The sequence below is a fragment of the Scylla paramamosain genome, chromosome 23 (genome assembly GCF_035594125.1).
Source record: "Scylla paramamosain isolate STU-SP2022 chromosome 23, ASM3559412v1, whole genome shotgun sequence".
Taxonomy (NCBI): domain Eukaryota; kingdom Metazoa; phylum Arthropoda; class Malacostraca; order Decapoda; family Portunidae; genus Scylla; species Scylla paramamosain.
In genome coordinates this window covers 3,080,486-3,092,985 of record NC_087173.1, presented here as the reverse complement: position 1 = coordinate 3,092,985, position 12,500 = coordinate 3,080,486, and the positions used below count along the sequence as shown (strand labels likewise).

Sequence of the window (12,500 nt, the reverse complement as noted above, 5' to 3'; positions counted from 1 at the left end):
CCTCACTCTTTTAAAATCGTAATTATTTCTCATATTTTTTCGTGTCATTAATTCCAGGTTGCCTCGCTCTAATTCTGGGACGAACCGTTTAGCTCAGGCGTGTTTTCTGATTTTTTCGCTCTCTTTTTTTCTTCCTCGCGCTTTTTTTTTTTTTTTCTTTTTTCACGGACGAGGAAGGTTGAAGTTTCATGAAAGGTTAGGTTGTAATTTGAAACATGAGGATGATGGTGGTGGTGGTGGTGGTGGTGGTGGTGATGGTGGTAGTGGTGGTGGTGACGGCAATGATGATTATGGTGATGATAGTATTTTTTTTTTATTTTTATCAGTTATTCTTTACTCGTCATTAACTTTTCCTTTTTTCTTTCTTTGCAAAAACACGCATATTTTTTTCCCTAATGATGATGAACGTAGCTCCTTTTTTTTTTCTAACATATTCTTTTTGTTTTTTTTTCCACTTTTCTTCCTTCCTTCTTAAAAAAAAAAAAACAGCAATATTCTCTTTACGTACATCCCTTGCCTCTATCTCCTTTTTCTCATCTTCTTCCTCTTTCATTTCCGTCTCCTTTTCTTCTCGTATGCTATCATCTCTCCTCTTTCTTTCCCGCTTCCATTTTTCCCTCCATCTTCCCTCAACTTCATCAAAATTCCACCTTAATAATTCTCTTTTTTCTCCCACATTCTCTGTTTTTTTTTTACTTTCTCCCTCTCCTCTCTTTCTCTCACTTTGTTCATTCTTCTCTCACGCTTCCCAGTCTCCCTTACTTCTTTTCCTTCCTCACACAAACACATACATGCACAAAGTCTCTCGGGAAATGATAAATAGAATCGTACCTTTCACATCAACCATTAGAAGTTTAGAAGAATGTTATCAGAAGTACAGAAAAAAATACCTCACCTAATGCATAACAATGAGGGAAGTTTAAATAAAAAAAAATAGTTGTTGAAATATTTCGATGTTAAAATTATCCTATACGAGGAAGACGAGGAAGAAAAAAAAAAAAAAAACACTCAGACTGAAGCAGAGGTAGTTTTTTTTTCTGCTTTTCCTGGAACTGTATTTTGAAACGCGTTATTTTCTCAAAGAGCTATTTATTTATTTATTTTTTCAAAGGCCGTAGGGACGATTGGTTGGGTTTTTAGGGGTGTTTTTTTTTCCATTAGTGACGTAGAATTCTTGTTATACCGTCAGTGCAATCATGAAGACACCCTTGGAAAAGAAAAGAAGAAAGAAAAACTTAACTCCCACGAGATACAGTTACAATTAGTCATGATTTGATGTCAACGCAGAGTACGGTTGCAGTAATTTATAAAGGAGAATATTTTGTACTGCTAAAGTGAATTTCCCTTCCACTCTCCCCACTCAGGTCTCTCATCTTTGTCCATCGCTGAATGAGTATAGAGTCTGATGTATAGAGCCTGATGGTGTAGCAGACGATTTTTGACCTGACCTGGCTTGCTTCTGAGGCAAAATACGAGCAGGCCACACACGGACACGTACTGTGATCTTAATATATATGTAGATTTTAACACGCAAAAATGCAATAAGGGGAAGGAAGCGTGGGTGCGGAGAGCGTTTCGCACAAGGATAAGAAAACACCGAAACTGTTTTCATTTTCGTAGGACACACACACACACACACACACACACACACACACACACACACACACACACACACACACACACACACACACACACACACACACAGTAAAAGGAAAAATAAACCATAAAGTAATATAAATCCTTTAGTAAATGCTCGTATCGATAGTAAATTATTATTATTATTATTATTATTATTATTATTATTATTATTATTTTATTTAGTGTTTATTTATTTATTTATTTATTTATTTATTTATTTATTTATTTAATTATTTTATTTATTTATTTATTTATTTATTTATTTATTTTTTTATTCTTATTTTTTTGCGGGGGGATGGGATCGAAACGGGAAGAAGTAGGAACAACGAGATTATATAAGACTGTCGATGATATATTAATGGGACGTAATGTTACCTGGCCGTGCGTCGTCAGGTGTTAAGTGACCCAGGAGCTTATTACCTGAAGGAGCTAATAACCTTTAGTGACAGGTGCTCAGGCGACCTTTATGAGATCGTAATAAAAAAGATCACTTACTCCCGTGGAATATTTATCATCATAATTTATAAGATGCCAACATAAAGAAGGATCATTTTATTTACAAATACTAAGGTGATTGCTCTTTAATTAACTAGGAACGTAGGAATATAAGGAAAGCTGCAAGAAGCCGGTAGTTCTACACGTGGCAGTCCCTATATAGAACATCCATATGTACACCCACCTATCATCTCTGCCCATAAATTAATCTAAACTTTTGAATACCTCATTGTCTCTGCGGTAATAACGTGATTACCAAGTTTATTATAGTCATCTCTATAATAACTTCGTCAAACTTAAACCCATCCGAGGAGTCGATGATTACTAAGTTTACTCAAGTCATCTACAATTGCATTATGAACCAAATCCTTTCCATGTTTTTAATCTGTCTACATCAAACTTCAGCTCATACGGGGATCGATGACTGTTGAGTTTATGAGTCATCTGCCAATGCATCTTTATAACAATTTCTCCTCTTTTCTATTTAAATCTATTCAAATAAATCTTAAACCCATGCTGGGGGATCGAGTGCTGTCAAGTCTAAATCTTCAGTGACAAGAGACACGACTCCTTTTCCCTGCAGTTAGTATAGTCATCATAAATAAGACCCGTTAAAGATATACGCACTCAAGTATTCGTCCTTACTCTTGACACCGGCAATCAAGAGCTCTAAACCCGTACTGACGAGAGTTACGACGCTCTTTACCTGCAGTGAAGGGGATCAGCCGCCACTCTCCTTTAAGTTATAGGTGCTTAGGTACACGCGTCTCGTCTCTGCCCAGGGGTTATAAAGCCGTGAATTCTTAGCAACAGGTAACGAGCTAAAAGGCTGCCTCGGTGGTGTGGGCGGTCTGAGGTATACAGGCAGCTGATAGGAGGTAGCGAAAAGGGTCTGGAATGAACAGCCAGCTGATGGAGTGGGCGGGGGGCCTGGAATGAACGGGTAATTGATGGCGTGAGTAAAAGTTCTGAATTAAATGGGTAGCTGATGGAGTGAGTAGGGGAAGGACATGTAATGAACGGGGGAGCTGATAGATTGAATAAAGGAAATCTGTAATGAACGGGCGCTATGGAGAGAGGAGAAAAAGAAAACTACTTAAATCCGGAAAAAAAAAATAATAAAATAATAATGATAATAATAGTAAATCTTAAGAACCCATTAAAAACTAATAAAACGTTCAAGCATCAACCATAAGAAGCCTCTAGCTGATAACGATAAACTAAACCGTCTGTCTACCTTTTACCCTCACAGGTACGCGTACAGTGGGCGGCCCGTGGTGGTGACGGACGGGCAGAGGAACTGGTCAGCGCCTCACACCTTCTCCTTCACCTTCTTCAAGTCCATCTACGCAGACGACTCCCCCGTGCTGGAGAACTTCGAGCGGGACTGCCAGTTCTTCCCCTACCAGACCGAGTTCCGGAACCTGCGCCACGTGTTCAACATGACCCCGGAGAGGGCGGCTATGCGCGGCGACCCCTGGTACATTGGATGGTGAGTGTGACCCCTGTGTGATACCTGTGTGATCTCTACTGATTGACCTCCTCACTGTGACCCTTCCTATATTGCATACTGACTGTAACTTATACTGACTGTGAACGCCTTGGTGATGTGAATGTGACCCCTATGTGACCTCTGCTGACTGACCTCCTGACTGTGACTCTTGGTATATTGAATAGTGACTGATTTCTCCTGATAGTGAACGCACGCCTTGGGGACTCCTGATGTGACCTTTAGTATAGTGGTGAGTGTGACCTCTGTGTGACCTTCTGTGCTGACTTTGATCTCGTGTGATACCTAGTGGATGACCCTTGGTGACCACTGCTGACCTGCTGAATGACCCTATAGTGACCCCTGCTGACTGTGGTGCCAAGTGTGACCTCTGCTGGCTGACCTGGTGAGTGACACTTGTTGGATATCAAAGATGATCCCAGAAACTGTGACCCGCCGTTTGCTACATATGACCTTGTTAGCTAACCATGGTGACATTTCACTTATACAGGAGTGTGCATGACGTGACCTTCATGGCGAAGTGTGACCCTTCTCTTGACCTGCAGTGCACCTTGTCTTTATCTTGGTTTGAATAATTAAATTGTGCTTCACTTTCATTTTCAATTTAATTTTTACGTTCTGTTATCTTTTTTTCCATATATTTTTAATGTAATGATTTGCTTTCGTAGGTTTTTATTTACTTTTTTTCTGGTTATTGAGTTAATTAGTTTTTGCCTCTGTCACCTGATATTCGGAGTACTGAAAGCATTCCACTACATTACAGGGTTCCCATAACACTGTGCCATGACTCTCCACGTGCTATTAACTTTTTTCCCTTTTTTCATTTAGTTTTTGCAATTTTTTTTTTTCAGTTATTGAATTAATTAGTTTTATGCTTCCGTCAGCTGATATTCGGAGTAGAGAAAGCCCTCCGCTACATTACAGTTCCCATAATGCTGCGCCGTGGCTTCAATGGCTGGGTTTTAATGGTTCTTTTAAATTTACGAGCGCGCATCATGTTGTATTGTCCCCGCCTGCTTCACTCTTTTGTCTCGTACTCTCATTTATTATTATGCTTAAAAATTATCACAGTGTTATCTATTAATGTTATCCTACCTTCACAATTTTTATATTTTCCTGCATCATATTTTTTTTTTTGCATTTCACTTTTCATTTTTCATCGTCATTTGAGCTCATTCTTTTAGCAAATATATTTCCATGCATCACTAATAAATGATTACTAAGTATATATATAAGCAAATGTTTCGTGCTTTTTCAATGTTTTATATTCCTGTTTTCACATTTCTATTTCACACTTCATATTTGATAGTACGTTTCATTGTATTTCAGTCTTTTGTCCAGCACTGTCATGCATTATTCTCACGTTAAAATAATTATTCAGTGTATATCCTCGCATCTATTTTTTTTTTTTCCTTTTTTTATGCGCATTTTACCATTATACAATTTGCATTTCACATTTCATATTCAGTGATATCTGACTTCACTTCACTCTCTCGTCTCTTTTCACACATCACTGACTTTTTTAAATAATTCCATAGTGTGTGTACGAATATATATATATATTTTTTTTTCCAATTCAAATCTGACTCACTATCATAAATTTCACTACATCAGTTGCATTTTTACACTTCACGTTACATCTTCACTATATTTGTCTTCTTCCATTTCTCATTCCCTCGCAGTTTTATTTTTACAGTTCATATGACAATTTTCTTTTGTTCCCACTGATTTACACTCGTATTACTCTGTGTCTAAAAATAATTCCCAGTTTTTATGTTTCTATTTGCCTTAATTTTCGCTGCCGTCACTCAAAGTTTTCTATTTACCAATCATATTCCTTCTCTATAAGTTCTACATCGATTTGCATTTTTACATAAGCTTTTATCTGATTCGAAAATGATACCTCTCTCTCTCTCTCTCTCTCTCTCTCTCTCTCTCTCTCTCTCTCTCTCTCTCTCTCTCTCTCTCTCTCTCTCTCTCTCTCTCTCTCTCTCTCTCTCTCTCCTTTGCCATTATTCCCTTTAGTCATCATCAACTTTCTCTCATCTCTCCTTTTATTCATATCTCTGTCTGTCTGCTCATTCGCTTCCCCTTTCATGTAATCATCTTTTTTTTTTTTTACTTCTTCTTCTTCCTCTTCTTTTCTTTTTCTTCTTCGTCCTCTTCTTCTTCTTATTATTATTATTTTATTATTATTATTATTATTATTATTATTATTATTATTATTTTCTTTTCTTCTTCTTCTTCTTCTTCTTCTTCTTCTTCTTCTTCTTCTTCTTCTTCTTCTTCTTCTTCTTCTTCTTCTTCCCCTTCTTCCCCTTCTTCTTTTTCTTCTTTTTAATTTTTCTTCTTCTTCTTCTTCTTCTTCTTCTTCTTCTTCTTCTTCTTCTTCTTCTTCTTCTTCTTCTTCTTCTTCTTCTTCTTCTCCTTCTCCTTCTTCTTCTTCTCCTTTTTCTTCTGTTTATCATCCCTTCCCCCTTTATCTTAATTTGTGGTGTTGTTATTAATTGAATTCATATTGTTCTTGTCTCCTTCTTTCATATGTTATTTATTTTATTTCCATCTTGTTTATTAATATTTATCATTTAATCATCTCTTCTCTCTCTTCTCTCTCTCTCTCTCTCTCTCTCTCTCTCTCTCTCTCTCTCTCTCTCTCTCTCTCTCTCTCTCTCTCTCTCTCTCTCTCTCTCTCTCTCCATTAACATGCTTCCCTCTTTTCCCTTGGGTCTCTTGTTCCATATTTTTTCCTTCTTCCTTCCCTTCTTCCCTTTCCTCCCTTCTTCCTTCCTTCCTTCCTTTCCTCCCTCCCTCCTTCCTTCCTTCCTTCCTTTCTTCCTTCTTTCCTCTTTCATATTTCTCTGCATCATCCAGTATATACATTTAGACTCTCTCTCTCTCTCTCTCTCTCTCTCTCTCTCTCTCTCTCTCTCTCTCTCTCTCTCTCTCAAGCACCTCAGGGTCATCTATTTAGGCCGGTAAAGCGAGGGCAAATCCGGTCTAATCTTCGCCTCTCCGGACAATTTCTCCAAGATCCGGAAATACTAACACTGAGCGCTCCGGAATTCAGGCGCCGATTCGATAAATATTCCAGAGAGAGAGAGAGAGAGAGAGAGAGAGAGAGAGAGAGAGAGAGGGGGGAGGAGGTTAGGGTTATCTATATCTATTTTTGTTTCTGTTTATGCTCCTCTCTCTCTCTCTCTCTCTCTCTCTCTCTCTCTCTCTCTCTCTCTCTCTCTCTCTGTCTCTGTCTCTCCCCTTCATTTCCTCACTACAGTTTACTTTCATCTTCAAAACGTTCTCTTCTCTTTGTTAGCGTTTTTTTTTTTTCAATTGCTGTTTTATTCAAAGGTAGTGTTGCGTTTGTGTTATTCTCTCTCTCTCTCTCTCTCTCTCTCTCTCTCTCTCTCTCTCTCTCTCTCTCTCTCTCTCTCTCTCTCTCTCTCTCTGAACTCGCTTCCATTGCTTTTATCTCTTTGTGTTTCGTTCTACTTCTGTTTATTCTTTTTTTCTTTATTTCTCCGCTTTTATGTTTGCTTTGTTCCGATATATCCTTTTCCGTTTACTTAATCTCTCTCTCTCTCTCTCTCTCTCTCTCTCTCTCTCTCTCTCTCTCTCTCTCTCTCTCTCTCTCTCTCTGTCCTTCAATATCCTGAGTTTCAAGTGACCTGATCCACAAAAATCTCTGGAATTTTAATACTGCGCACTGCCCCGATGACACAACTTGCGCAGATTGTATTCCAGAGCAGCCCGGAGCATTCTTGAAATAATTAATGAAACCAACTTAATATTTCCCGACAAAGTACTTGTGTTTATAAAGGCCTGAATGAAGTTACAATGTCATTAATTTTCTATAATGTTTTTTTAGTAGTAACAGTGGTGGTGGTTGTGGTGGTGGTGGTGGTAGTAGTAGTAGTAGTAGTAGTAGTAGTAGTAGTAGTAGTAGTAGTAGTAGTAGTAGTAGGTTAGGTTAAGTTAGGTTAGTAGTGGTGGTTATAATTATAGCTGTAGTTTTAATATTAAGAACAGCAGCAGAAACACAAAAGTAGCAGCAGCAACAGTAGTAGTAGTAGTAGTAGTAGTAGTAGTAGTAGTAGTAGTAGTACAGTAAAATCCCTCTTATCCGGCATCAACGGGACCGCCGACATGCCGGATACCAGAAGTTGCCGGATACTTGAATAGAAGTGAAATTATGTCCACAATCACCACCCTACACTCACGCATCTTACCATAACAAAGATCAGCTGATCTTAATCAGCAGCTGATCTGATCAGCTGCTTAAGTGTAAGCACAACACGCTTCCTCTTTTCTACAACTTTAGGCATGATGAAGGCGTCAGGCGATAAACAGCGCACACGCGGGACTGAGTCACTGAGTAAACACAGTGCAGTGGACCGCGGGTGGCGCGAAGCAGTGCGCTCTGGTGGTGAGGGGACAAAGTATGCCTCGCGTCGGAATTTTAATCGATTTTATGAGTACACATTGATTTTTTATTGATTTTAAGGCTCGGGGAAAAATGTGCCGGATACTTGAAGCTGCCGGATACTCGAATGCCGGATGAGAGGGATTTTACTGTAATTTCGTTATTATTAGTAGTTGTAATAGTAGTAGTAGTAATTTCGTTATTTTTACTTTAATTCTTGTTTGCGTTCTCAATATTTTTTACAGTACTTTATATTTCTTTGTATCACCAACTCTCGACTTTTGTTTAATTATAACTTTTTTCGCTCCCCGAACTTTTGTATTTTGCTTCTTCGGGTCCTTCTGTTTGTCTTTCTTTTCTTCTCTCCGTTTGTTTGTCTGTCCGTCTGCCTGCCTGTCTGTCTTTTTCTTTTGTTTTTGGTCGTTAGTCTTCTCGTGCGTGTGTCTATCCTATCTTTTCTTCTTTTCTTTTCTTTCTTTTCTTTTTCTTTTAACAGATGGTCTCTTTCTGTGTGTGTGTGTGTGTGTGTGTGTGTGTGTGTGTGTGTGTGTGTGTGTGTGTGTGTGTGTGTGTGTGTGTGTGTGTGACTCTAAACGTATCTTTCATCTTTGTCGGTCTTTCTCCCTCTTTCCTCCTTTCCTCCTCTCCTCCATCATCTCCCCTTTCATCCTCCCTTCCTCTCTTCTTTCCTCTCTCCTCTCACTCGCTTTTCATTCCTCCCCCGGTTCACCTTCCCCTTCACTCTCCTCCACCTTCTGACCTTCCCTCCTTTTCGTTTCTTTTGCATCTTTCTCTCCTCCTTTTATCCACTCTCCCTCTCACTCAATCGTCTCTCCCTTCATTCACTTCCTTTCGCCTCTTCCTTCCTCGTTCCTCAGTACTTGCCTTCCTTCATTCTATCTTTCTCTCCTTCTCTTCTGTCTTCTTTTTTCCATTGTGTCCATGTAGATAATATTTTACACTGCTCTGAATGATAAGATGAAATTACGATAGGAATGAAACTGTTAATCTTCTTCTGCCTCTTCTTGTTCGCACGGTGTCGCTGTACTACACTGGTCTTCTCCGTAAGGTTCTGTCATCTGCCTCCCGTCCAGTCAATTCTTCCTCTCTCAAATCATCTGTGCAATAATTCCATATTTTCTTTGGCCCGTCTCATGTTCCTCTTTCCCTCCACTTCCATATTTACGATTCCTCTGCTCATCCCTTCTTTTAACGATGTCAAACCAATTAATTCTCTTTTCTAGTATTTTTCTTAGACACCTCTGTTAATTGTCTGGTAAAATCTCTGTTCCTATCTTTCTTTCTCTATAACTCTCCGTCCCTCTCCCATTCCCTCACCTTCTCCTCCCTTCCTTCAGGAGTAACTGTGACTCCTCCGCCGCCAACATCCTGAGGAACCATTACGAGAGGCCCTACTTCCTGCCCCAGGCCGCCGAATCCTCTAAGACAGACTGGATCTTCATGGGCACGCCGGGCTATGGGGCGCACATGCACGTAAGTAACAGGCCTGGAGTGCCACAGTGAAGGGTAGCAAGGCGTGCACGTCTAAGTGTGATTTGTGACCTGTGACTCCTCTCCTCTCGTTCTTGTTACTATACTTTTACACCTATCCATAAAAACAACAAAAAGTACTCGTCAAAAAAAGGATCATCCAGGATTTGAGAAGCATCTTAAAATCTCACTTTTGTACTTGTGCAAATACCTAAAACCAGCTTGCATGTTACGCGTACTGTGTAAATACTAATATTCTATACCTGTATCTTACTTACGAGTATAAACAGCACAAGTAAGGGATGTATTCTTATATGCTTTATTTTCTCTATTCTCTCAACAAGACGAATTTCAAAGACCACAAAGATTATCAGTCGAGTTCCCTTGCTTGTTCCTCCTTGGATATTGTACAGTCCCAGTTAAACTTTCACCAGCATCACCAAAACTTCCTTGAAAATCCCAATCACAAGCAATACAATCTTTTAAAAGCAGTCGAGGTAAAACTAAAATGCTCGAGACCACGCTGAGGATAAAGTTTTCGTCATAAGCAAAATGAAAATATTACTCCATATCACACACACAGCAGACACAAAACATACTTATCATTGTCGTATTAGTAGTAAAGAGACAAAGGGCTAGAATATTTGAAAACACGCTCAGAACAGTAAAATTATCAAGATCCACAAAATACGCAACAAACACTTATATATGTCACACACGTAGCGGCCCTTCCAACTTCCTTCCCTTCCCTTCCCTTCCTTCCCTCCGCCAGCGCCTCCCTGCAGCGGCTTCCCTTCCTGCTGGGGAGAGCCATCCAGCCTTCCATTAAGGGAATTGCGGCGCGGCGGTACGGGTTATGGTGGTGGTGGTGGTGGTGGTGGTGGGGGAGGAGTGTGATGGTGATGCTGTGGTGGTGTTGTGATGATATTACCGTGGTGGTGGTAGTGGTGGTGGTAGTGGTGGTGGTGGTGGTAGTGGTGTTGTAATGATGGGGTGTTAACACGAGTGAAAGCCATTAGTTGTGAGGTGTGGATGTCTTTTATAAGAGCGAGTTTTGTTTATATTGCCATGGGATTACACCTTTAGTTGCCTCCTGTGATTCCTTTGTAAGCCTTTTTATATGTGTGTGTGTGTGTGTGGGGGGGGGTTTGTTTAGAATGGCAGTAGTATGAGTGGTAGTAGTAGTAGTAGTAGTAGTAGTAGTAGTAGTAGTAGTAGTAGTGTATTCTTGTGTATATATTTATGTATAAGTGAGTGTATAGAATTGAATTATACGACCCTTTGACAGTGGCTGGGAATTCTCCTCCTCCTCTTCCTCCTCCTCCTCCTCCTCCTCCTCCTCCTCCTCCTGCTTCGTTCTCCTTTGTACATCTTTCCTTCCTCTCTCCTCTTTTTCCAGCGTTTTCAGTCATGTATTTTCTTCTTTTATATTTTTCCTTCTCTCATTATTTACTGTTTTCCTTTTTCTTCCTTCTGCTTCTTCCTCCTCCTCCTCCTCCTCCTCCTCCTCCTCCTACTCCTCCTCCTCCTTCTCCTCCTCCAGCTTATCTTATTCTTCATTCCACGTCTTTTCTCCTTCCTTTCTTCGCACATTTATTCCTCCACCTCAGTCAGCTCCTCTTCAATCACCTCCTCTTGTCTTCCTCCTCTTCCTCCTCCTCTTCCTTTTCTCTGTTTTGTTACTTTTCATTTTGTATTCTTTCAACATTCTATTCTTCATTTCTTCTCCATCCCCTCCTCCTCCTCCTCCTCCTCCTCCTCCTCCTCCTCCTCCTCCTCTTGTCAATGGGAATCAGCCAATCAGAGTGCCGCCTGCAGGGGGTTCCGGGTTACCCTCTGACCTCATCTCTCTTTCATTGGCCAATCAGAGGGCTACGTGTTGGGGAAGGGATGAGAGAGAGAGTAGGTGGATGAGGTGGGGTGAAGGTGGATAGATAAATGTGTGTGTGTGTGTGTGTGTGTGTGTGTGTGTGTGTGTGTGTGTGTGTGTGTGTGTGTGTGTGTGTGTGTGTGTGTGTGTCAAGGGGGAGCGTGAGTGGATAGATGGGAGTGTGTGTGTGTGTGTGTGTGTGTGTGTGTGTGTGTGTGTGTGTGTGTGTGTGTGTGTGTGTGTGTGTGTGTGTGTGTGTGTGTGTGTGTGTTTGATCTTGTCCAATTCCTGGTATTCATTTTATTTATCTTTCTGAATTAGTTACGTGACCGGAAAATATAACAGACGCAATCTCTCTCTCTCTCTCTCTCTCTCTCTCTCTCTCTCTCTCTCTCTCTCTCTCTCTCTCTCTCTCTCTCTCTCTCTCTCTCTACTCCCCTCATACCCCTTCTCCCCAAATCAACAGGTAAACCACACTCACCTGTGTCTTCCTTCGTCAGATCGACCACGTGGGCAACCCCTCCTGGCAGGCGCAGATAAGAGGCCGCAAACTCTGGACCCTGGAACCCCCGCCCGAGTGCTTCTTCCAGTGCGTGGGTCTGGAAGTGGTGGTGGAGCCCGGAGAGATCAGTAAGTGCGGTGGTGGTGGTGGTGGTGGTAGTAGTGGTGGTGAAGGGGATGTTAGTTTTTATGATTGAGGTAATGGTTGTAATGGTAGTGGTGGTGGTGGTGGTGGTGGTGGTGGAGGAGGAGGAGGAAGAGCAAGAGGAGGAGGAGTTGGTAGTAATATAAACTGTTGTAGAAGTAGTAGGAGATAATGAAGAGGAAAAGTTGTAGTAGTAGAAGTAGTAGTAGTAGTAGTAGTAGTAGTAGTAGTAGAAGTAGTAGGAACAACAACAACAACAATAATAATACAGCAGTAGAAGACAAGAAATACAAACAGTAATAACATATACTAATAACAAAAACACTATCAACAACAACAACAACAACAACAACAACAACAACAACAACAACAACAATAATAACATCACTAATAATAAGATAAACAACAGCAGTAATTCTACCACCTAACA

The 12,500-nt window shown here is 40.5% G+C and overlaps 1 protein-coding gene across 1 annotated transcript in view; it reads left to right on the top strand.

Annotated features, from left to right (window-relative positions):
* The window catches only part of LOC135112021 (uncharacterized), a 73,598-nt gene that overhangs the window by 58,627 nt on the left and 2,471 nt on the right, over positions 1-12,500 (top strand). The window contains exons 3-5 of the mRNA XM_064025858.1: positions 3,386-3,625; positions 9,422-9,557; positions 11,925-12,054. Of these exons, the coding sequence (XP_063881928.1) occupies positions 3,386-3,625; positions 9,422-9,557; positions 11,925-12,054 (506 nt within the window). The remainder of the gene's footprint in view (positions 1-3,385; positions 3,626-9,421; positions 9,558-11,924; positions 12,055-12,500) is intronic.